General features: G+C 43.1%; 1 protein-coding gene across 1 annotated transcript in view; it reads right to left on the reverse strand.

The window, feature by feature from the left end:
* Positions 1-312: 312 nt before the first annotated feature.
* Positions 313-25,284, reverse strand: part of PTGDR (prostaglandin D2 receptor) — a 183,341-nt gene continuing 158,369 nt past the window's right edge. Inside the window, 4 exon segments of the mRNA XM_027570362.1 lie at positions 313-2,248; positions 9,295-10,293; positions 10,295-10,405; positions 10,407-10,484. Coding sequence (XP_027426163.1) covers positions 2,009-2,248; positions 9,295-10,293; positions 10,295-10,405; positions 10,407-10,484 — 1,428 coding nt within the window. The 3' untranslated portion in view covers positions 313-2,008.

The raw sequence follows: 25,284 nt of genomic DNA on the forward strand, positions 1-25,284 counted from the left end.
TGCCTGGCACAAGGTATGAGTCAATGAAGACTTATTTAATGATCCAATGAATAAATGAAAATAAATAAAAGATCTAACTTCACATGGATTTCATCAGGATGGTATAATGTACATTTTGTATTTAACAGAAAGGATCACTAAATTCCTTGGATAAAGCTACACAAACTTGTTTAGAGTAATATAAATGCGAATAGAAGAGCATATAAAAATTCATACTGTTAAACCGCTAGAGAATGAAATACTACTGGCAACTGTTTATTCAAAAAAGAAAGATAAACACGTTTCTTTCATTTAAAGAAACTTCCCCTGCAAGATACTATAAAATTATTTTTATTGATTCATCTGATAGCTTGACAGTTACCATAGGTTACCTTCCAAAAGGAAAACACACAAAAAAGAGGCACTTCCTCTGACAATAGAACACATATTTACATATTAAATACATAAATGAAAGTTAAACTTGAAAACAAATACATTTTTGTCATGTGATACTCTAAAATTACAGCTTGTATATTCCTGACTTGGCCATTTCACAGTTTTGCTATACCACACACACAAAAAATACACATATATATCCAAGTTACTACATCTGTGAGATAAACCAGAGGTGAAAAATGGGGTTGCTGCTAAGCTGGAAATAAGGCAAATATTCTTGTCTTTGGAAGGGGTGGCTGAATGGGGGTCCTGGGACTATTCAAATGTAGCCGCTCTCCAGCTCAGAGTCTGAGTGTGCTGGGGTACAAAGGGACCCCAGAGGGGCTGAAACGTCTCTAACATGCCCTACGTGTTCTTTTACCAAAGGTGAAAGCCCTACAAACTGGGCTTAGAGTTCCTTGTTTGGTTTATTAGCTGCAGCTGTATTTTCCCCACTTCTCCCTTTTGGCCGTAGTGTTGCTAACCTTTGTAAACATTTAAATGTACAATTAAATGCTCACTTGTGCTCCATCTGAGCCACATCCTGCTCTAGTTTTGAAAGCATAGCTCTCAGGAACCTCAACATGATCTTACGGTTTCCACAAAGAGCAGAATATGGCTGTTAATAGGTAGATGTTAAGATTGTTGCTATCATCATCAATTGAGGTTGGCTGAGTCTGGGTGGGCTTTGCTCTGTGCTGAATGCCCTGCTGCTTCACACAGCCATATGCAGTAAACATGACTCTCTGGTAAGTCATACATCCCTGTTTTTCAAAGAAGCATAAATCCCTCCTGCAAAGAATCCATCAATATGATAAACCTATAAAATGAAATTTCCAAAAATTGAAACATTTTGTAACCCACTCCCAAATTTTGATACCTTAACACACAAGAAACTAGACTCCAAAAGATAAAAACTAATTTTTCTTTTCTGGGTTGTGGACCATAGTCACACCTTGTCTGTGTCTACTTATTTATAGACCGCCTCCCCACATGAGCCTCCAGAGGGCGGCTGGGGAAGGTCTCTCCAAACCCTGACCTGGCTGTATTCCCCATCTCATTTCTCTGTGGAGCATCTATAATTCAGGCTATTACAATACAGAGTCAACAAATCAGGTTTCACTAGAAATGAATAGGGTCAGAAATTTTAAGGACACACATCACATAATTGTAAACAGTGGTGTTTCTGTTGGCTTTGAATAAAGACCCAGAGGTCTCTAGACCTCTCTAAAAAATTAGGGACACCAGAGGTCTCTAGACCTCTCTAACAAATTAGGGACACCAAGCACAAACGTTGGAACAATTAATATCATCCTATCATCACTTTAAGACTTTTAACATTGGTTACAATATATGAAATTGTAGTTGCTGTTAACAAGTCGAAATGAAAACATCTACTGTACTGGCTCATGAATATAGAGTGACTGCACATTGTTAAAGATGTTATCAAATAGTTTTGAAAATACATTTAGATGTTTTGTTATAGGAGATAACTTTTAAAATGTAAGGTTTTTGTTTTTTTTTTTAACATGGTTCTTTGACAGAAAATGTAACATACTCCTCAGCTTACCAGAAACTGGGTGGTAAAACAGTGTCACAGACTGGACTCCATGTTAGTTTGACAGGAATTGCTGGGCCAATTTCTGTACATAAGAGGCCTTATGAAAATCTTGTGAAAAAACATCCGAAATACTGGTGTTCTGAAAATTATGAAAATCCAAGGGTCCACAATGGAGATTACAGATAGAAAACGCAAGGCTCGGAGGTCTTCCATTTCTTCAGAGGTTCCATCTTTCTCATGGACAGTTTTAAATGCTCCATAGTAAGCGCGATACTGTTTTAAAGAAAAACATCCCATTATGATATTGAAAGGTTGATGACAGAAATAAATGCACTTACCTTACTTTAGAAACATTAATTTCTTATGAACGTAGCAGCTTGGCTTCGAAGATTCGTTTTTGGTAAATGTATAAGCCGCAAAGGCCACTGCTGCGAATGAGGGCGAGTGAGGAGCCGAGCAGGTGCAGGGCTGAGCTGAAGGCTCAGTGGAAGCGGGGTACTCCTGGGAGCCCGGGTCTCAGTCCCTGGAGGCTGTTCTGCCTGCTGTGAGGCTGCAGGGCTGGAGTCTCCAGGTCCCTCCACGCAGAGGAAGAGTTGAAGTGGGGCCAATCCAATCCACTGAATCTCTTATGAACAGGGTCAGCACACTCCCATAAACACAGAGGTTCTCTTTCCTCCAATTATCCTTTCTTTCTTCTGACTGCTTCCTGTCCTCTTATTAGCCCAGAAATAAGCCTTACTTGGTGAGACGCCATGTATATGGAGACAACAATGATACAGAAATTTTAATCAATGTGAGGAGACAGGAAATACTCCAGTGAGAGGACTGGAGGAGACTTAGAAAAGGACTTGTTTAACTCCTGTGAATTGCTTATTCTTAGGATAGATGGTTATTACCTTTACTGTGGTTGATGCCCTCTTTTCAGACTAGAACACACACACACACACACACACACACACAGAAATATAAGCCTACTTACTTGTGCCTGACCGCCCCTGTTGTCTTGATCTTCCTGAAGGTGTCAGGTCTCCTTGGAGCCCTGCAAACTGCCCCCTCACATGGCTTTTCCTGCCATTGAGCCAAAATGGCCAACATATCAGCTAGTACCACAGTTGCCTCCCACTCTGTTGGGGGCCAGCCATTCCGTTCCCCGTGCCTACTGAGATTCTAAATCCATAAGGGGACAAAATGGACTCTAATAGGACAGAAAATATGTAAACTCAACATTTGTGGAAGGGGATATGAATAACTGCCCAGACTAGACCCACTCGGGGAATCAAGGAATATGAGATGTGTTTTCCCATAATTGTTTCCTTACCTTTTACTCTCTTTTTTATAGAGCATTTCAGCAGGCTCAGACATTCCTGTCTACCCCACTTAAGAAGATATACTTGTGGGGCACCTGGGTGGCTCAGTCTGTTAAGCATCTGACTTGGGTGCAGGTCATGATCTCAGGGTCCTGGGATCGAGCCCCGTGTTGGGCTCCACATCAGCAAGGAGTCTGCTTGTCTCTTTCCCTTTCTCTCCGCCCGTCCCCCTGCTTGTACTCACTCTCTCTCAAATAAAATCTTTTAAATAAAGAAGATATACTCATATCTGAATGCCCTTTCCCATCATCAATTACTACTGACTAATAATAATAATAATGGCTAGTGCCCATGTAGAGCTTACTATATCCAGGCACTGTTCTAAGCATTTTATTTGTTAAATTTTTAAATATTTTTCTTAATTTATTTGAGAGAGAGAGTGAGAGAGAGCACAAGCAGGGTAAAGGGCAGAGGGAGAAGCAGACACCTCGCTAAGCAGGGAGCCCGATGTGGGACTCGTTTCCGGGACTCTGGAAACATGACCTGAGCCAAAGGGAGACGCTTAACCGACTGAGCCCCCCAGGCGCCCTAAGCATTTTATTTTAAAAACTTCTTTTTACCCTCACAAAAATCCTATGAAGTAAGGATGACCGTTATCGCCATTTTACAGATGTAGAAACTGAACATTTTACTTTAAAATCTTTTGGATTTTACATGCCTAAATCCTAGCTCTGTTCAAGGTCTGTCTCAAATACTACGCCCTTCAGGAAGCCTCTCTGAGATAGTGGCTAAGCCCAGTAGCTTTAGAATCTGACTATGGGGTTGGATGAAATCCCGTCACTGGCTGTGTGAAATCGGGCATATTATTCCATTTCCTCATCTACACAACGGGGATAATTGTACCTACCTTCCTTCCGTGACTGTTAGGAAGTCTGAATAAGATGGCATGAGTAGGACCTTGACAACAGGTCCTAGCACATAACAAGAACTCAAAAGTTTGTTATTATTTTATCAATTAGTAGTGATTCTCCTCTAAACTCCTTTATGGCCCCAATCACTCCATCCCTCACCCAGTATTACAGCTTATGTGGGCAGATGTAATATTTTTCTTATTTTATATCCCCACAATGAACTACAGTGTGTTGAATGTTGTAGGTACCAGCTGCATGCTGAATTTGGTTAATGGTTGCCAATACACTTAAGCTGATTTAAAAAGCAAATACTTTATGTAAGTTTGTTTTTACATTTGCTCCTTCTTCTTGAAAGTGAAGTACAGCAAAATATAATTCCAACTATTTCAGAATAGTTGATTAGTTGGGATGTGAGTAATAAAATGACATCTACATAACCAAAATCATTTCATTTCTTTATAGTATTTATCCATGTCAATTCTATTGCATGTAGTTAGGTTATTTGTATTTTCAAGTCACTTGATTTATATTAGAAATGTGTTGTTCTATACCTGGCTTTTTAATTTTACTTTTATTTATTTTATTTTAGGTTTACTAAAAATGTGACAGAAATTAATTCATTTATGACAGTGATCAAAGTACATATTCTATTAATTCTGAAAAAGGTATCAATTTGAACTCAATTTAGACTTTCAAAAAATCTCTGTTGCTCAACACTATTCTCTAGAACACACTTTATAAACTGCTTCTGTCAAAGATGGCTAGATTAATGAATAACCTCAGAACATAGACCCCACATGTTTAAAGTAGTTCAATTTACACAGGGAATTGGCGTGAGAAGAGCTCCCTCTATTGGACTTAGGAGTCCATGAAAAAATGTTGCTGTTGTCAGTTTGCTGGAGACTCATGTAGCTGGACATCCCTGCTGAGGAGAGCTCTCTGGATTCTAATGCCCCTTCCATCCAGTTCATCCATCACAACAACCTCGACCTCATCCTCTGCTCTAGCCCTTTAAATCCACTTTCAACCCTCTTCCCTGGGCCCATGTTTTGCCCACCATCCCTTACGTATTTCTATCAGCTCCCTTTGAAAGGAGCATCACACTCAATCTTTTTGCCCACCAGAATGAAATACATACATGCAAGATGTCCTCCATCATGTCTCTGACTCCATGGATTCTGATATATGCAATTACACAAGCTCATACTTACCTTTACCAGGCTTGTCAACCTCTCAAGCTCTTATGTCCAATCTCTCATTAGATCCCTCTCTCATCTATCTCTGCTCACCTACCATCCTCCAAAACGTCTCTAAGGTAAAATGATTTGTTTTTAAAGATTGTATTTATTTATTTGACAGAGAGAGACACAGCGAGAGAGGGAACACAAGCCGGGGGAGTGGGAGAGGGAGAAGCAGGCTTCCCGCTGATGCGGGGCTCGATCCCAGGACCCTGGGATCATGACCTGAGCTGAAGGCAGACGCTTAACGACTGAGCCACCCAGGCGCCCCGGTAAAATTAATTTTGATGAAAATATGTTATATGCATTAGAAAATGTGCTGCAAACAGCTTCTAAACCTCATCCCATATTCTATGTACTTTCTTCCTGAGAAGGTTTTCAAGTTGGAAATTTGGGAAAATTCAATTTGGGGAAGTATCTTGGTCTAATGCAACATTATAGCAAAACTAATTTAAAAAATCAAACTGCAAAATTAATTTAAAAGATCAAACCCCAACACACTTTTCATTGGCTTAATGAAATACAATATTCATGCTATGAGTAAGGTTTCTTCTTAAGGTTCTTTTCTCCAATATAGCCTTATTTTCCCCAGTCACTAGACCCAGAAGAGTGATTTTCAAAGTGTGGGGGTTTCCAATACTCTGTCAGTGTGTCTTCAGAGTCAAAACTATTTTCATAAAACCGAAATTATGTGCCTTTTTCACTCACAGGTGTACAGTAAGTTTTACCAACATCATCACTCCCATGTGTAATGACATCATCACTCCCACGGCTAATGGAATATATAGTGAGTATTCTTGGGTTTTCTATACCTTTCTAAGGTAGTTGATTTGGGGTATACACATATGTACATTTTCAGAGACTGTTCTCAGTACTTCTGTGCTCTTAACATGCTTTTATCTGTTTTACCTGCTATAATCTCTATAATTGTATTATCATTCATTAACTCATTGTGAAAGCCCAAAGTTTTCCTTACACCTATGTGAAAACACAAGAAGTACATTTTGTTAAATTGTTTTGCAATAATATTTAAAATTTCTCTTATTTTAAATTTCTAATATGATAAATACTGATAGATATAATCTACAAACATAAAAGTTCTTTGCATCCTAAATAATTTTTAAGAGTGAAAAGGGGTTCTTAGACCAAAAAATGTTAGAAAACCACTGCATTACAAAATAATGCTCACCGGGTGATGTCAGGAAGTGTTGAATCAATCACTATATTGTACAGCAAAAACTAATATTACACTGTATGTTAACTAACTGGAATTTAAATTTAAAATTTTATTTAAAAAGAAAATAATGCTATTTCCTGAGGAGATCATATTTCTTGGTTAATTTTCTATATCCAGCAGGCAATAATAATAAATGGAAATTATAATTAGGAATAATAGTACAAATTTTTGACGCCAGGCACCTGGTTAGGGGCTTTATATATATCAAATCTTCATAACTACCTTATAGGGCAAGTATGGTTATCCTTGTTACAGATCAGAGAACTGAGGTTAGGGGCGCCTGGGTGGCTCAGTTTTTAAGTGAATGCCTTTGGCTCAGGTCCTGATCCCCTGGGATCCAGCCTGGTGTCGGCTCCCTGCTCTGCAGGGAGCCTGCTTCTCCCTCTCCCACTCCCCCTGCTTGTGTTCCCTCTCTCGCTGTCCCTCTCTCTCTGTCAAATAAATAAATAAAGTCTTTTTAAAAAATAAAGAAAAGAAAACTGAAGTTAGAAAAGATAAATAAGCCACTATCACAGCTAGTAAGTGATAAAGGCTAATTCAAACCCATGTATTATGCTAAAGCCCTTATCTTTTCTAGAAAGTTTTAGTGAAGAATGCTGTCTGAGTTTCGTATCCTTGGAACATGACAGTTTTTTATAAAATCATTTTCAAATCCATTATTTCCTTCCATCCTCACAATCCCTTATAAGTTAGTTATTCAAGTCCCCTGAGAGACATGTCCAAACGCAATACTCTCGTATTATACTCTATTATGCTCTTTTCTGCATTATTATTACTAAGACACTCAAACTGAGGACATAATATCCATGCATTTGGCTACTGTCTGCTTTTACACAGCATAGGTGAGTAAGGCTATGAGTTTAGAGCAGGGGTATGCAAACATTCTCTGTAAAGAGCCCAAGAGTAAATATTTTAAGTTTTATAGATCAAGAGGCAAATGGTATTTGGTAGGTACTTTTATAACAAGAGAGAAAACACATTTTCACAACTTTCATTGGTGAAATTTAAAATGTAATAACAATTAAGTACTTTGGGGGTAATTCATGTCTACTATGGAGAAAAATCAAAGTCTTTTTTTTTTCTTGGAATAGTATTTGAGCTAGTTGGAGTTTAGAGTTCCTGTGCACTATCATCAAATTGATTTCAAAATCAGTTCATTTGCAAAAACTCTTAATTCCACCCACTGTACAAAAACAACAGCAGGATGGATTTGGACTGTGGGCTGTGGTTTGCCAACTCCTGCCTTAGAATGTGGTTCTCCCAGATGGGATCCCTGGACCAGCAGCTTTCACCTTAACTAGGAACTTGTTAAGAATAAGAATTCTTCAAAAACATCTGAACCAGAAACTCGGGGGGTGGGGGTGGGGCAGCCATCTGTGTTTTTAAAAGCCCTGCTGATGATTCCCAGCAGGCTAAAGTTTGAGAACCACTGCTAAATATCTGTGCCCATATCTTCTCTATTCATATAGATTTATTTATTCATTTTTGGGAATTCTGATCTTAACCCTGCATGATGATGCCACAGACAACTCTTTTCCCACACATTAAGGCCTTCGTTTAAGGACAATCACATTATATTTCACCTTTATGCAATCTTGAAAGTAACATCCAAAATTGCTGCATTGCCATAGGAAACTTAACATTCCTATTCACAGAAGTCTCAGCGTTCAAAGGCACTGAATTGGCAGTGAATTGATTTAAATGTTGTTCGTGTTGAACAAGTACACTGGGCCTGGGGGAGAGAAGCAACCCTCAGAAAGTCTTCTCAGCGTCAGCCGCTGCCAGAAGTCTCGGCCGGGATCCCAGGGGGAAATGCCTTCAAAACGACTGGGTAATTCCATCTCCACCACCACCCCCGTTAGTAAACTGAAACCCGAGATAATGACTTTCGTGTCACCTCGCTTGCCAAGACAGACACAAGACCTGTCAAGGCAGGTTATCCAAACGACCCACTGGCTGAACCGTACCTACACCCCTGCCTGTCCAGACAGCCTCTCCGCCTCTGTCGCCACCATCCTCCGCGGCCGCAGCACCAAGAACAGCAGCCGCCACGCCTCCAAGTTTCCTTACGAGTTTTTAAAAACTAAATCTCCTTTTAGTCTCTCACCTGTGCAAATCACCCTGGCATGAGTACACCTTCCCTTACTCTCTTCCCACGCCAGCACCTGGGGAAAAACGACCAGGTGCATTAGCCCATATCTGATGCCATTAAAATCATCGGCAAGTCTAAGAAATAAAACGTTACCTAGCCACCGGGAAAGAAGGGACTCGTACTGCCAAGGAGCAACCAAATTCTGCTCCTCGAAATTCTGAGGCGTAAAAACAACCCCGAGATCTTCCCAGAGGGAAGAAGAGAGGAGGGGGTGCTGCTAACCGGAGAGGTTTTGCGGGGCTAGGAAGACACCATCAGACTCGGTCTCTCCCTTCCCTGTTCGGGCTCAACAAACTCGGTTCCATGTCCTCGGGGCTGTGGAGGTAACCAGCTGTGGGGAGCGACACAACAAACCGTCCTGGCCCAGGGCGCAGCTCCTCCTGCTCGGCGTCCAGCACGCTCCCCCCTTCCCTCCCGCACCCGCCGCCGGCCACGCTCCAGTGCCCCCAGCCGCCTCGGCGCGAAGAGACTCACTATTAAAGGCAGGGAGCACATGGTGAAGAGCACGGTCATGAGGGCCAGCAGCAGCAGATGGTCCAGCTCCTCCAGGGGCTGCGCGGCCGCCTCCCTCTCGTCGGCGCCCGGCTCCACGCGGTCGCGAGGGCCGGAGCGCGGGCGCCGCCGGAGCCGCCGGTGCATCGCGTAGAGGTTGCGCATGGCGCTCAAGTTGCACAGCACGATGGCGAGGACCAGCAGTGCCATGAGGCTGGCGTAGAGCACTGAGTAGCCCAGCACCGACAACGAGCGCTCCTCGTGCACCATCTGGATGAAGCACCAGGTGCCGGGACAGTACTGCACGAACTTCCCGAAGCCCGCTAGGGGCAGCGCGCAGAAAGCCAGGCAGAAGGCGCCCACGACCGGCGCCACGAGCGCGCCGCGGCGCAGGGTGAAGTGCCGTCGGTAGAAAAAGGGGTGCCCCAAGGACAGCCAGCACTCCAGGGCCATGGCCAGGAGCTGCAACGTCGAGGCGAGCCCAAAGAAAGACATGAAGAAGGCGAAGGCTTGGCACAGCGAGCTGCCCGACGCGGGCGCCAGTCCCCACAGGCTCCGGTTCTGCGCGTAGGCGGCCAGCACGAAGGGGCTCACGAGGGATTTGCCCAGCAAGTCTGTGACCGTCAGGCCGCACACTAGCACGTAGAAGACCGAGGGCGGCGGGCGCGGCGGGCACGAGCCCAGCCCCGAGCGCGCCAGCAGCCCCAGGGCCAGCAGGTTGCCCAGGAGGCCGGCGCTGAAGAGCACCCCGCCCATCGTCGCCGAATTGCCCTTCTCCACCGAGGTGGTGTTGTGGCAGCGGTAGAGCGGCGGCCGCATGGCGGGCGGCTCAGCGGGCAGGAGCGCGGCTGCGGGAGGGCCAGGGCCCCGGCGTCGGCGTATGGGAACCCCCGGCGGCTCCGGACGAGAGGCTGCGCCGCAGAGGCAGCTCCGCTGGCACGGGGGTGTGAAGCACGGCAGGCGCCTCCTTTCTAAACTCTCGGGTCACACCCCGCCTCCCGGGGCGGGCCGCGCGGCCGAGTGCGCACCCCGCGCTACCATTGCGGGGCCCCCAGCAGCCGCGCAAAGATCTCCGCGCTGACCCGCGGGCCCTGAGGAGAGTCGAGCCCTCGCGCCCACCGTCGGAAAGAAAGAAACGTAGCCAGAGCCTGAGCACCCAAGGCCTGTCCTTCCTACGAGGCAAGAGAACTGCTGAAGTGGAGGGGAGATTAAGCCGCAGCCACTAGGGAGGAGAGGGGCGTGAGGAGGCGGTGGTGGCGGCGGAACTCTTGAGAGACGCGCGGAGGGGAGGCTGAGAAAAACCACTAGTTTCTGAATTCGTGGGGGTAAGGAGGGGTAAAGCTAACTCACATTTGCATAATACTTAAGCCTGAGCGCGCGCAGAGTCTTGCAGGTCCTTGCAAGCTGAACAATGATCTTTATTGTATGCGTGAAGAAAGTGAGACCTCGGCAGGTAAGCTGTCTTTGCCCAAGGTGACAGAGCCAGTAAGTGGCGGAAGTGGACCTGGAACCGGGATCTTGTATTTATAGAGTCCATCGGTCTTGCTTCCATACCTTCTCCTCTGGAGAGGTTGGCTAGATTTCAGGGAAGTGGCTCCAGGACAAACCAAGAAGATGCTAGCCTTGGGTACCATGAATCACAGTGGTTGTGTGTAGACTGTGGGAGGAGTATGGTTAAGAGCACTAATGCTGTTATCGTATAGACGTGGGTTCGAGCCCTGATTCTGCCGTCCACTCGCTGCTTTTGTGAGCCTGAGGGCCTTGCTTAACTTCTCAAGAAGTAACCTCTAGCCAGCCTGCTTGGCTCTTCTGAGGTGTAGGGATCACATTTGTAAAGGGCAGACACCTAGGAAGTGCTCGGTACAATGCAATTGTCAGGATTCTCACCTGTTTTAGTAGCAGAAGTTTAACTGCAGTTTTCAGCATGGATTTTGAAACCAGAAAACAGTAGACTTGATTTAGAGCTTTCTCTGTTTTGTGACTAGTAGAAAACATTGGTTCCCTTCTGGCCTTTAACTTGCCTGCTTCATAGAGGCAAGGGCGTTCACGCTAGTAAGTGTGATTTCTTTCTATAACCCTTGAAAAGCTGGGAGAGCAACTGGCTTTGAGTGTGGAATTTGAGTGGGATTGATTACTGGGACCATATTACACAAGCAAGTAGATTATGCTTGGCTTCAAGAAGCTCATTCTTAGGCTCAGTGCCTGTTTTAAGGGATAGACTCAGGGGGAGAGAGCAAGACTCTTGAACTTTCGATGTAAAGCCAGAGAAGCTGCCTCCGGACTGAAAGTGTGGTCAGAAATTCAGGCCATGGGATAGAAATGAAGAGTCCAAGCTTTGGAATCGGATAGTTCTGGAATTGGATAGCTGTGGCCCTGGTTTAGTTTACTCAATTTCTCCTAGTAAATCTCCTTGCAAATAGGATATGGGATTTATGCTGACCTCCTAGGGTTGCTGTGAAGTTGCAAAAACCCATTGTGTTTGGCAGAGAGTAATAATATCAACAATAATAATAACAATTAACATTTATGGGTCTTTATACATGCTAGGCACTTTCAAATCCTTTCACATCTGTTGATTCAGTTAATAGAAGGCCTTCCACGGGGTGAGTTCCCTTGTCATCCACCGTCTCCCACTCATCTCCACCTCCAGCCCTTAATGAAGAATGAGGGGTTTAGAGGAGCACCACTTGAGTTGATGAAGTGGAAGAAGGAGCAGGCTTTAAAACCAAGACACAAAATCTGATGACATCTGAGGTCTCCTTTCCAGACAAACAGACACACACACACACACACACACACGCACACACACACACACATACATACAAGCACAAACACTCACAGTTTACACTAATTACAGTGTGTTACTAGTTTCCTGAAGTCCCACTGTGGTGCCCGGAGGAGGCCCAATGGACTAGCTTAAGAAACCTCCTCTAAGGACATTGTCCCGGAGTGTTCTCTGAAGCATACCTACTCCAGTTCTTTGCAGCCTTGTTGTTCTGTTACAGCTGCCTTCACCTCTGTACCCCTTCTAAGATTCATGCAGGGAGAGAGGAGCCCACAAATGTAAGCAACTTTTTAGAAACAATTCCCAAGAGTGACAGAAGGGAGAGCTGTGATCCTTGACAGTGTTTATATATGTCATGCCTCAAAGGTTGATGGCTTTGCATGTGTACAATTCAGGAAACCACGTTTCCTCCTGGCTAACATAGCTGGCCTTTAGCATGGGGTTTCCGGCTGCTTCCCTGCCCACTTCGCTCCTGTTCACCCTGCTCAGTTCTCAGGCTGAACTTCAGAGTCTCCTAAGAATTCTGATTTTACAAACTTACTGTTCGGCCAAGAAAAGTGTAATTTGTTCACGCATCATGCACTTTTTGAGCTCTTACTTTGGTGCCAAGCATGGCAGTGAGGGATGTGGGGACTGAGCAGTGCACAGCAAATAAAGGAAGGCAGATGTCATGTCCTGTGAATTTTACATGGTTACAGATTTTTGTATCAGTTTTCAGAATAATAAGGCTAAACTTTTTTTTTTTTCCGGTAAGAGGAAAATTTGTAATGAGAATATCTTGGGCCCAATTATATAGTAAATTATCTTCATTATTTGCAGAGCTGTACTTGTCAGCTTAATTGGCTTAAAAACAGTCTGGACAAATATGCATGGCATAATGTGAATAGACAAATCTGAATATATAATTATGATTTTGTAATTATAAAAACGGTATATGCTCATTAACAAGACCTAGAAGTTGACATAGGCACAGGAAACATTGACATAAACTTGAGAAGGGATGGTAGAAAAATTTCTTTTTGGCTTTCTGATATATCCAATGTAGTATCTGTAATAGTTATCTCAAAAGACTTAAGCAAAAGTCAAGTGTATGCCCACGGCCCGGTTTTAGGAAGGGGAGGAGAAGGAAAAGAATAGTTTTTCCAAGGTCCTTCTTGACTCCGCTTCTAAATCTTAGCCATCTCTTGCTCCTAATGAGCTGCAAGCAATATTTCAGGTTGTGGATTGTGAAAAGCAGGGAATGGAGAAGAGGAAAGCTAAAAAGCAAAGAACATATCAGCTACCAATTTTGGAGTATCTCCTGCACGCTCAGTCCATGCTGGAAGAAGGTTCTTTACATTCAGTGGGTGGGATGCACGCTCAGTCCATGCTGGAAGAAGGTTCTTTACATTCAGTGGGTTGGATGATAGGACAGCAGCGTGCTGATGATGGGTAAAGTCTTTGGGGTCATACTGTGTGAATTCAACTCTCAGATTTGCCCCTTAATAGTTTTGTATGCTTGAGCAATCTTCTAACCTTTCTAAACCTCAATTTCCTTGTTTGTAAAAATGAGGGGAGGACAGATAATTGTACTAAACCCATGGGGGTAGTTGTGTGGCTTCAGTAAAAGTATCTGCAGAGAGCAGTAGTTCTCAACCTTGGCTGCATTGTAGAATCACCCGGAGAGAGCTTTAAAGGTTTTTCACGCTTCAGCATCCCCAACCAATTACATCAGACTCTCTGGGGATGCTTTCCCAGCCTCAGTGTTTTTGAAGGTCCCCAGTTCGTTCCACTGCGCAGCTAAGGTGAGAACCACTACTAGTTCACGTTAGTGTGAAGCACGGTGCTATGACATGCTTTGCATGCCTCTGCCGGTGGGGTTAATGTTTTCATTCCTGCCAACCGCACCAAAGAATTTTTTTACCTCCCTTTTTGCAGGTAAGGAAAATGAGACTCAGGTTAATAACTTCTTTAAGCTCACATAACTAATAAGGGATGAGGACAGAATGGTATCTAGGTCTTTTGGATTCCTTAAGCCTCTGCTTTGGGGAAAAGGAAGAGCAGAGGAGATAAGAGAGTGAGAGAAAAAGAAAGGACTCTGCGATTCCCTGTTTGTGCTCAGAAGTTAGGAGGCCGAGTTACCAGCGGGGTCAGACAGCATGCCTGTCCCCTACATTTCTGCTAGTTGTATAATATCTTGTGACCACGTCAGCACAAATGTCATTTCAGCATCTGTTTGCTAAAATTTGCAGGTAGTTTAGTAAAGTCTTCATTTTGTCTGATTCTGATTTCAGCTTTATAGGGTCCCCCAGCCTTTCATCCAGCAAGAAATTCCATTTTGATACCTTTTGCTGCCAAAGCGAGAGATTAAATCCTTCAGAGATTCCGGGGAGTGGGTGTGTCTTGTCCAACCTTGGTTGACTTTTTGTGTCCATGTGTAAATCCGAATCAGAATCTCCGTATGTTCAGACCTAGAGAAAACATACTCTCAGTTTTAGCTTGGCTGTAGTTTAAACCCTGAAGATCAGCATGAATTTTTGAAAATGTCTTTGGGTGATGACCTACGAGTGAATAAATGGTGGAGTAATACATTCGTTAACTCAATTATAGGTTGTGACAATTCACCAGATACTTAGGTTTTCTGGCATTTTGCTTGTAGTTCTAAGGGAAGTGGTTGGAAGTGTGGCCGGGTCTCTGTGAAGCAGACTCTGAGATGGAGATTAGCATGTAGGATATTTATTAGGGAGGACTTTTGGACTGACACCCGTGAAAGGGAAGAAACAGAGCAGGATTGGACAGAGAGAGAAGTCGTGCTGTGATACAGTTTCAGTAAAAGGTCTTACCCAAACCAACCAGAAACTCGAAGATGAAAGGGGCCCCAGGTTATCCTGAGTTGGAGGTGAGGGCCTTTACACCCTTGGTGGGTCAGGCACTGGGGCCCAAGGGAAGGGCATATGGCCTTAGGTGCAGCCAGTCTCTTGAGACAAAGCAGTACCTGGAGGAGACTGACAGCTAAGGGCTGCGTTGGCGTCTGGAGGAATAAGTCCTTTTGTCTGGGAGGCGATCTACATGGCACATCACAGTGACCACTACCGGGACAGTGCCGATGGGCATCTCAGCTGAGACCCAGGGGCAGGGTCCCTTAAGCTCCACCTATACCTATCTCAGGTTTAAAGGAGCCTCCCTAAACACATTTCTGGTGACCTCAGGCAAGATAGACCCATGCCTAGGTCATAGCATTCAAAGCTGTTTTTAATTCATACCATTTTGATCTAGCTTACCTTAGCATCGTCTTGAATTTTTATTTCATCTCTTTGATCACTCAACAGTCTTCTTCAGATTCTTCCCAGAAGTTCCTCACCCTCATCCCCAAACCTAAGTGACCCACTCTCTTGGGTTCCCCCAAATGCCCCATAGCATTTACTATATTATATTGTGTTGTGTGTTTGCATGTTCAGGTGTGAGTCTCTCAAGGGCAAGGGTCATGTCTTGTTCAACTTTGTCCCCCTACCCCCATGTCTCAGCTAGGCACACAATAGGCTCTCAGTAAATGTTTACTGCATGAATGGATAACCATGATACCTTCTATTTTTCCTTGTCCTAAAAGGCTCTCTTCTTGAGTCTTAAACGATTTTGATCTTTGATACTAAAAAGCTAAGATATTCTTCCATATTCAACTACTAGGCAGAAAAGCCCAGCTCAAATACATATAAGCTGCTTGCAAATACAAGTCTGGGTCTCAAAACTGTTCATATACCTGGCTGTGGCTCTGGAGGAAGACCTAAAGGAAATAGTTGTGATTGACTTTTGAAATCAGTTGTTTCTCTGTGTCCATGCTAATTTATATGGAAGATGAATTATTTAAAATAACACCCATTCTTAGTAGGAAAACCTTGAGAACAAACAACTGGAAGAGTTGGAAACTTCCAAGTTTAAGGATGAATTATTACTCTCAATATGATTGGGGAGAGAGAAGGAGAAATTATCTGCTTTAAATATTTCTGCAATCATCTTGTGATAAATGTGCTCCTATTACAAAGTAATATGAATTGAACAAAGGATAATTCGCAGGCATGCCACTTTTAACAGCAGATCAAGGGTGGTCAGTAAACGTCATCTAGGTGAGGAAATATGGTAAAGGAATGTTGGGGAAGACTTTGATTTAGAGTCTGCGGAGTGAATGAAATGAGCAGGAGAATTGTTAATCTGGGCAGTGAGACAGTAATCTCTGTATGTCTTATAAACCTCATCTGTATTTATCTTGTACTTGGCAAAAAAATGTGATTGTGAACAACAACCAACAACTCAAATTTTGCAATTTTGGCTCTTTTGGGGCATTTTTTAAAAAAAGGATTCTATTTATTTGAGAGAGGGAGAGCAAGAGAGAGAGAGCCCGAGCAGGGTGAGGGGCCGAGGGAGAAGCAGACTCCTCACTGAGCAGGGAGCCCGATGCAGGGCTCAATCCCAGGATTCTGGGATCATGACCCAAGCCAAAGGCAGATACTTAAGCAACTGAGCCACCCAGGTGCCCCACTTTGGGGATTTTAAATACAAATTCATGGCAAGCTTATCTCATCCATTTGCTTATCTCAGTAGTCTTCAAACTTTATTATTATTATTATTTATTTGTTTATTTTTACAACCATAAAGGCTGATGAGTCTGATTGTGACTGGGAACTATTCTTATGTCACGGTTTATGACAAAAATAGTAAGAGAAAAAAATATTGAGTGATGAACTTGTGAGGGCAGAGAGTAAAGAAGACATGCTAATCTTTGGCTTAGAGGACTGATCAAATGAAATTTTCTGTCTTGGAGTATACTGAGTCAGGAAGCAGGGACCATGGCCTGTTCCAATCATGCCTGCTGATTTGGCTGAGCCAGAATCCATTATTGAATTAGCTTAGCTGTGAGGCAGAGACTGCTAGTTTCCCACCAAATCCATTTCCTCTTCTTGGGCAGTTACATAAACTACATTTTTTCTGACTTCCTTCTCATTATGTGTCACCATATATCTACATGCTGTCTTCCCTACCCTTTTCCCATCTGCTAGCTGAATGTAAAGGACTTTGAGGTACTAGGAAAAGGTAAGCCAATATATGGAAAGAGCTTGTGTCCTGGAATGACCATGGAGAAGGCTTGCTGTTGGCCAGGAACACACATTTTGGGTGTTGTATAAGCAAGTAAAAAAAAAAAATACTACTGTATAGGCTGATAAGAATTTAGAATTTCTCTGTTAGAACAGCTGGCATTAATCTAACAAAGACAATCTTGTCAGCTTATATTTCATAAGGCCAACACCACTACAAGAGAGGGATACAGTTGGAATTGGGCTGGTAAGGAAGAAGAGGGGAATGGGACATTTGGTGGTCAGCCAGCAGTCTCTGCCACAATGTGTAATAGTTTAGATATTGCAGAGCGATTGAGGAAAATGAGAATGAGGAAAGATCATTCCGTTTGGCAACTAGAAAGTCACTGATGACCTTTGGGAGCCCAGAGTGGAGTCATTATTAGATTGCAGAAGATGAAGGAGTGCATGGGCCATGAGTCATTGGAAACAGCAATTAGTTTGGGCTGTGAATGGAAAGAAAGAAATGAAAAGTTTGAGTGGCAGAGGGGTGAAATAAAGGATTTTCAAACTGGGGTAAACTTGTTCACACTTTTAGACCTGACGAAGGAAAACCAGAGTAGAAATTCTAGAGAAAGAAGAGTGGAAAAGCAGAGTAAAAATTCTAAAGAAAGAGATGACTGAGAGAAGAAGACTCAAACATACTGGGATGGGACCTGGCAGGGAAGAAGAGATGAGGAAAGGAAAGGAAAAATCTTCTTCCATGACAGGAGTTAAGAAAAGGTGGTGCATATAGAGACAGATATCTTGAGGTGAAAAGTGGGCTCCATGGTAGAGCTGACCCTAAGTAGCCTCATCTGTTCATTCGCCAAATACCAGTGTAGACAGAGCTGTGAACGTGAAAGATGTGGTCCCTGCCTACACAGATGGGGAGAGGTGATCATTGAGCAAAAAATTACTTAAACAAGAAGAGTGAGGCGATGAGTTTGTCTTGAAGGTATAGAGTGTCTGGGGTATAAAAAAAATGAGAAGAATGGAGCAGCCAGTATGGGGAAGGCACTGTGGCCCCACCACTAGGATGTGGTAGTGGCTAACAAAAAGCAGCTGAAGTGAGCATGAATTTGTAGTGAGTCCTTTAGCATACTTTACTTTCTCATCATCCATACTCTGTGACCCGAAGGCAGGAATGAAAACACCTGGGTCACTTTAGGGAGTATTCTGTCTCTAATGTTAAGTGTGGTGATTTCTGGAACAATGGTCCAAATAAGTGAAAATCCTATACAATAAATTATTTAAAATCCATTAGTTTTATGATCTTTGTGTAAGTTAGTTGAGAGAAAAAGAACCCTAATAGGGTTAAGTTACACTTTAGTAAATACCAATTTTTATCATATGCAAGTTATTTTGAGCCCAGATTGAACATACATCAAAGAGTTCCTAATTTCTCGCACATGGTTTGGAAAAAGTTAATGATTTTAAATTGAATCACTGTGATAGAGACCAACTGCTCACTAACCCAGTTTCCTCTTTTTTTCTGGGCACTCAGCTAGACGACATCTCTCAGCCTCTCTTACATTCAGATGTGTCTGTTGCCCGAGTTCTGGCCCATGGAATGTAGGAATGTAGGCGGAAGTGACGTGTGCCACTAGCAGACTCTACCTATGAAAACTAGCCATTCGTGAGCCTCTGGTCACTCTCTTCTTTCACCTGCTGGCTGAATGCAGAGCATCCAGTGGAGGACTCTGAATCCCAGGGATTTAAGGAGCCAGGCTCACTGAATTCCACATGAAAGGCTGCCCCCTAAAAATCCAGTTGAACTCTACTGAGCGTAAGGTAAACTATTGTGTTAGGCCTCTGAAATTCTGAGGCTTGCTTGTTATAGCAACTATCTGATGTTTCTTTCCCTAAGCAATCAAATTAGTAATCAGATGGGAAGTGGGCTTACTTAATAATGAGGCAGTTGTCTAGTCGGAAATATGGCAAGCCCTTCCTAACCTTAAATTTCTTTACACAAAATTTTAATACATACCAATTGACTTAATACCTTTCCTATAATTGTGAACATGTTGGTTAATGTGTTTGTATATTTCTAGTCACCGATATTAAAGATTAATGGGAGAGTTGCTAAGAGGAAAGGGAGGTGAAGTATACGTCAGAGCCTGGGAGGCTTTGGTTTTGAACCCTTTATTTAACAATTCTCTTGGTGTATGCAGGTATATGTTTTAAACTTCTTAAATTTCAGTTTTAAAAAAAGATTTTCTTTATTTATTTGAGAGAGAGGGCATAGGGTGGGGTGGTTGGCAGGGGGAGAGGGAGAGCTGGGGAGAGAAGGAGCGGGAGAGGGAGAGCAGGGAACCTGATGCGGGACTCAATCCCAGGACGCTGGGATCATGACCTGAGCCAGAGGCACACGCTTAACCAACTAAGCCACCTGGGTGTCTGTATTTTTCAAATTTCTTTCCCTGTTCCTAGGATTTAAAAAACTTGGCATTGCCCCAATAACTTCCCTCTAGCATACCTCAGCACATTGCTGATGAGAGAAACGTAGCTCCACTGTCTCCCCACAGTGTCAGGAATGCGGGTACAGGACTCGAAGAAATTTACTTCAAATTCTTTTTTTCCCATGGCTGCATTCCAAAAGCCTCCTCCCAGCCTCCTTTGTACACTTCACCTCCTTTTTCTCTTCATAACTTTTCCACGAATCCTTAATAACTTACAACTTAGGTATATGTGATCCAAAATTTTAGTTGTAGAATTAGTTTTGTGTTTTTTACATATTCCAGTCTTTGTGTGAGATTCTCTATCCTATCATGTATTTTATCAAACATTTTAGTTACTGTTACTTTAAAACCTATGGTGAATCATTCTAACACTTCAGCCATCTATAAGTACATTTCTATTGTCTGCTTTTTCTCTTGGTCCTGCCTAATATTTTTTAATTAAATATTGGGCATTGTGTAAAAATACTGTAGAGGCTTTCATGAGGTTATCTTTCTCCAGAGAGGGCTCACCTAACTTTTAGTGGATAACTAGAGGAAGGGCAAAATACCTTAATCTGTTCAGGGACTGAGCTGACTTGAGGCTGGGTTGCAGTATTTTTGGGGCTATCTTGGCTGGGGGGGTGAGGGGGGCTGAAATCCAGCTGGTAACTCTACTCCTAAGCCATGATTCCTGTTGTGACCTGCATCTACCCAAAGAAAAGGGTGTTCTGTTCAACTGAAGCAAAGGAACGCATATGGACTAGTAGTTGTCCATTTTCACCTCTTCTCATTACTGTTGTTTTTGGGAAAACAGGCACAGAAATAGGTCTCTTAGGGCAACCTCAGTTAATGGCTCTGGCTTTCCAAAACCTGTAGTTCTGAAATTCCAAGAAGCTCGTAAGGCAAATACACTAAAAAGACTGGCACCAGCCCCTTTTAAAAAAAACAAAACCAAAACCAAAAAACAAACCCCATGAATGTGGCATCATGATATGTTAATCTACATTTAATAATAATTGTGTAAAAGAAAAAATAAAAACATTGTCCTGAGGTGTTCTGATGTCTAATTAATTCAGGGCAGGACTTAATGGCAAGCTATCTGAAGAGTGACTCTGGCACATTTTTTTCCAAAATCCCATAGGTATGTTCAGTGAACATTTATAAGCCTTCTTGGTTTCAAGATGATGGGAGCAAAGAGAGGAGAAGACATGGCAAATAATTAGAATCTCAGCTAAAGCTAGAAACCAGGCTGCCTGATCTAAGTGGTCCTTTAAGGCTGACCCACAATAGACATAAATAGACAAAACCTTTTTACTTATTTAAGTCACTTTATTTGTACACATTTGGGCCCCAGACAACAAAAATATCATTTAAGGGCACCTGGGTGACTCAGTTGGTTAAGTGTCTGCCTTCGGCTCAGGTCATGATCCCAGGGTCCTGGGATTGAGTCCTGCATTGGGCTCCCTGCTTAACGAGGAGCCTGCTTCTCCCTCTCCCTCTGCTATTCTTCCTGCTTATGCAGTCTCTCTCTCTGTGTCAAATAAATAAAGTAAAAATCTTTTTAAAAAATTATTTAAAAGTAATCCTTGCAGTAATTTTTAACTAAAGGAAGCACAACTTCACTGAGTGTTATATGTAAGTGATGAATCACTAAATTCTACTCCTGAAACCAATATTACACTATATATTTTTTTAAAGATTTTATTTATTTATTTGACAGAGAGGGACACAGCGAGAGAGGGAACACAAGCAGGGGGAGTGGGAGAGGGAGAAGCAGGCTTCCCGCTGAGCAGGGAGCCTGATGCTGGGCTCGATCCCAGGACCCTGGAATCATGTCCTGAGCTAAAGGCAGATGCTTAACGACTGAGCCACCCATGTGCCCCTACACTATATGTTAACTAACTAGAATTTAAATAAAAACTTGAAACATGAAATGAATGAATGAATGAATGAATAAGTAAGTAAGTAAGTAAATAAATAAATAAATAAATAGGAAGCACAATTTGATTTAACCGGAATGAACTTTGCAATTATATAATATTTTCCATGTATTCATCAATTAGGGTGAATGACATGAAACAAAGAGAAAAGAGCTGAAGCTTATATTGCATTTTTCAACTTTATTTTCAGGAGATATTTATAGGTGGTTTCTAGCTTGCATATTTGCACATTTATTAAAATTCAGAGTAAGTGATGAATTTCCAATTAGACATACCCAAATATGAAAGAAAGAAATCTCTGGGAAAAAGTCTCTCTTGTGACTTTTTATTCTTTCTTAATGTATCTGTATCCTGTCCAGAGGTCTTTGCTCCTTGCCCTGCTCCATTCCATCTGGATATTCCCTGGGTGACTAATGTCAGTATAAGCAAGAAAGTATGTGCTACTCCGCCTTAGGCCTCTTCTGTTCGATTCAATTCCCAGCTGTTGGCCTTAGAAAGGGCATCTGAAATGGGAAAAGCTCTAAGGCCAGACAGCATGACTCTCGAGCAGTCCCACCTAAAAGTAGAGTTGATGACACAAGCTGAACTCTTAGTCCATTAGGGCCCAAGATTTTAGAAATGCAGAAGCCCTTTTCTTCTCAGAACTATGGGCTCTAACACGAGTCGAAATCCTAGATAGAGGGGTGCCTGGGTGGCTCAGTCATTGCACCTCTGCCTTCGGCTCAGGTCATGATTCCAGGGTCCTGGGATCAAGCCTCTCATTGGGCTCTCTGCTCAGTGGGAAGCCTGTTTCTCCCTCTCCCACTCCCCCTGCTTGTGTTCCCTCTCTCTGAGTCTCTCTGTCAAATAAATAAATGGAACCTTAAAAAAAAAAAAAAAATCCTAGCCAGAAACTCAAAAGCCAGGACTTCCTTTCTTTGCTTCTTGGCTGTTTTTGTTATATCTTTTTCTTAAGGCAAAGGTAGAAAGCCCTATCTGTTTGTTCTGGGGGACAGGTAAAAAGGTTCACCACATTAGGTATCATACCAGTACAACAACTAACACCCTTCATAATCTGGCCGAGCCCCTCTCCTGTCTTTTTAGCCTTTTAACTTATTCCTTTTCTTCCTCCACCCCTACCCCAGCCTGCCTGCCCACTCACCATTTATCCTATAGTCCAGCTGTACAGAACAGTTTTCATTTTCTGACCATGCTGTGCACTTTCATGCCTCTGTTCTTTGCTCATGTTATCTCTGCCTAGATTGCTTATCCACCCTCTTATGCCCTCCACTGCTGAAAGTTTACTTGGTTTTTAAAGTCCAACTCTTACATTACTTCCTTGGAGAAACCTTTTTCCTGTGCCTGTCCTGGATTCTTCCTCTGTGCTTTGCCAGCATGTAGTCCCTACTGTTTACAAAAAGAAAAAAAAAAGCATGTATCATACCATTTTAAGGTCAACGTTGGGTCTCCCCCACTAGTAGTTAGCTCCTAGAGAAGGGAACATTTTTCTAGGCATCTTGGAATCTCTAGTGCCTCGCACAGTGTCCAGCATGTAGGAAACATTCTATAAATGGTGAGTACTTAAATAAATTAAAGAATGAATGGGAAAAAAGTGGGGAAGCCTGGAGGAGGAATAAATTTAGATAAGGGGGAGGCAATAATGAATTAGATTTTAGATACATTAAGTTTGAGGATACCAGTGGGGCATTCGGACAGAGACTCTCTGTCACCTACGTTCTCCCAGACCCTCCTGGATTCCCAGTCCTGAAATGATGCTGACTGGATCTATTCAAGATCGGGACTGTGTCAGTTAGGGTTGTGGCAGGAAAGAGATACCACATTTAAGTGGGAAAACTGAAGAGGGGTTAGTGGACTATTTGCAAAGACGTTAAGGGAAATAACGTTTCTTGGTCTTGCAAAGGCAAAGAGTGGTTACTGGAATTTATGAGGGTGAAGACAGAACTGTTCTAGCTATAGCTGTAGGTGAGGCTGCTGGAGAGAAGTTGTGGTCTTCGATGGAGGCATGCAGCCACTGCCAACCTGCAAGCACACAGGAGGGAACTTGAGAAATAAATTTCCTGCTCTCTCTTTCCTACCTGCCCCCAACTGAACATCAGTGGATCAGTGGATCAATGGGCAAGGGAACTGTTTGATATTATCCATAAGGGTCAGCCTTCTGGGGCATGGAGCAAGTAGAAAAGCATGGAGAGTGGACCTGGAGGGCAAACCGAGGCTGTCTAGCACAGAGGCTATCCGAATCAGCCATGAGTGATGCCTTGAAGCCCTTCTACATGCTCTCCTTTAATGGAGTATGCCTCTTGGGCATATGCTGTGAAAGGTTCCAGGGTTTAGGCTGGATTGAGCAAGTGATTAGCTACAAAGCAGGGAATTCAAAGGGATGAATTGGAATTGTAATGAATATGGAAGCTAGAAGTCAGAGCTGGCTGCAGAAGTAATAGCAAACTTAAGTCTAAGGAGTGAGGCTGTTAGAGGAAGGGATAAAGGAGTTGGAATAAGGAGACCAGGAAGAGTATGATGTAGAGGGCGGGATTGGTGGAGGCAGCCAGTTCAGGAAGAAAAGCACAGAATTATATGGCTTCACTCATATGTGGAACATAGGAATAGCGTGGAGGACCACAGGGCAAGGGAGGGAAAACTGAATGGGAAGAAATCAGAGAGAGACAAACCATGAGAGACTCTGGACTCTGCGAAACAAACTGAGGGTTACAGAAGGGAAGTGGGGGGATGGGGGAGCCAGGTGGTGGGTATTAAGGAGGGCACATGTGGTGATGAGCACTAGGTGTTATACACAACTAATAAATCGTTGAACACTACATCAAAAACTAATGATGTACTATATGTTGGCTAATTGAACTTAATAAAAAAATAAAAAGAAATAATAAATAAATAAACAGATAAATAAGCACAGAAGAGGTGAGGTTGTTACAGGTGAGCTCTTAACAAGGCCTGGCATCTCAGTAGGGTGCTGAGAGGTGTGAGCCCACTAGGTTAATTATGCCAGGCCAGACCCAACATAACTTTTGTTAACCTTCCACTGATTTTTTTAAATCACTACTGCACTTCTTACGTCTCTGAGACAACAGTCCAACCTACCTCTTTCAGCGCTGGCCCCAGCCTTCTACTTCAGCAGGGGGATTGAGGTCCTCAGGAGTAGACTTGTTCAACCTCCAACTCATTACCTCACTTCCTGTCTTCCTTTCCTGTTGTCTCAGAGACGTGTTACCTTTCTGGCTCTCCTCAGCATTCTGAGCCTTCCCCTGTGTCCTTGATCTCTGTATCCACCCTCCCTACCCGCCCCCCTCCCAGCCAAGGATTTTGTCACTTCAGTTGTTTTCTCTCTTTAGCACTTTCATTAACTTTCCTCTACACAAATAAGCACAAGTGTAGTTAGCCTGAAAAACAAAACCACAAATTGATCCTGCTTTTCTGGCTACTGTCCTCTCTTTCCTTACCTTAGGCACCAGAATTCTAGAAGGGTGGCTGCCTCTCAGTCCCACCACTTGCTCCATATTTAATCCTCTGACACTGCTCTGCTGGATATACATTCCTAAAGTCTCCAGAGCCCAACTAATCATTGGCTTTTTCTCAGTCTGGGGCTATGGACTCTTTGAAAGATTTATCACTATGAATGACCTTTGCCTTCTTGAAACTCCTCTCTTCGTATCCATGATCCAGTGTTCTCCTGGATCTCTGCCACACGTCTCGAACAGCACCCCCCTCCC

The sequence above is a fragment of the Zalophus californianus genome, chromosome 6, assembly GCF_009762305.2.
Source record: "Zalophus californianus isolate mZalCal1 chromosome 6, mZalCal1.pri.v2, whole genome shotgun sequence".
In the NCBI taxonomy this organism is placed as follows: domain Eukaryota; kingdom Metazoa; phylum Chordata; class Mammalia; order Carnivora; family Otariidae; genus Zalophus; species Zalophus californianus.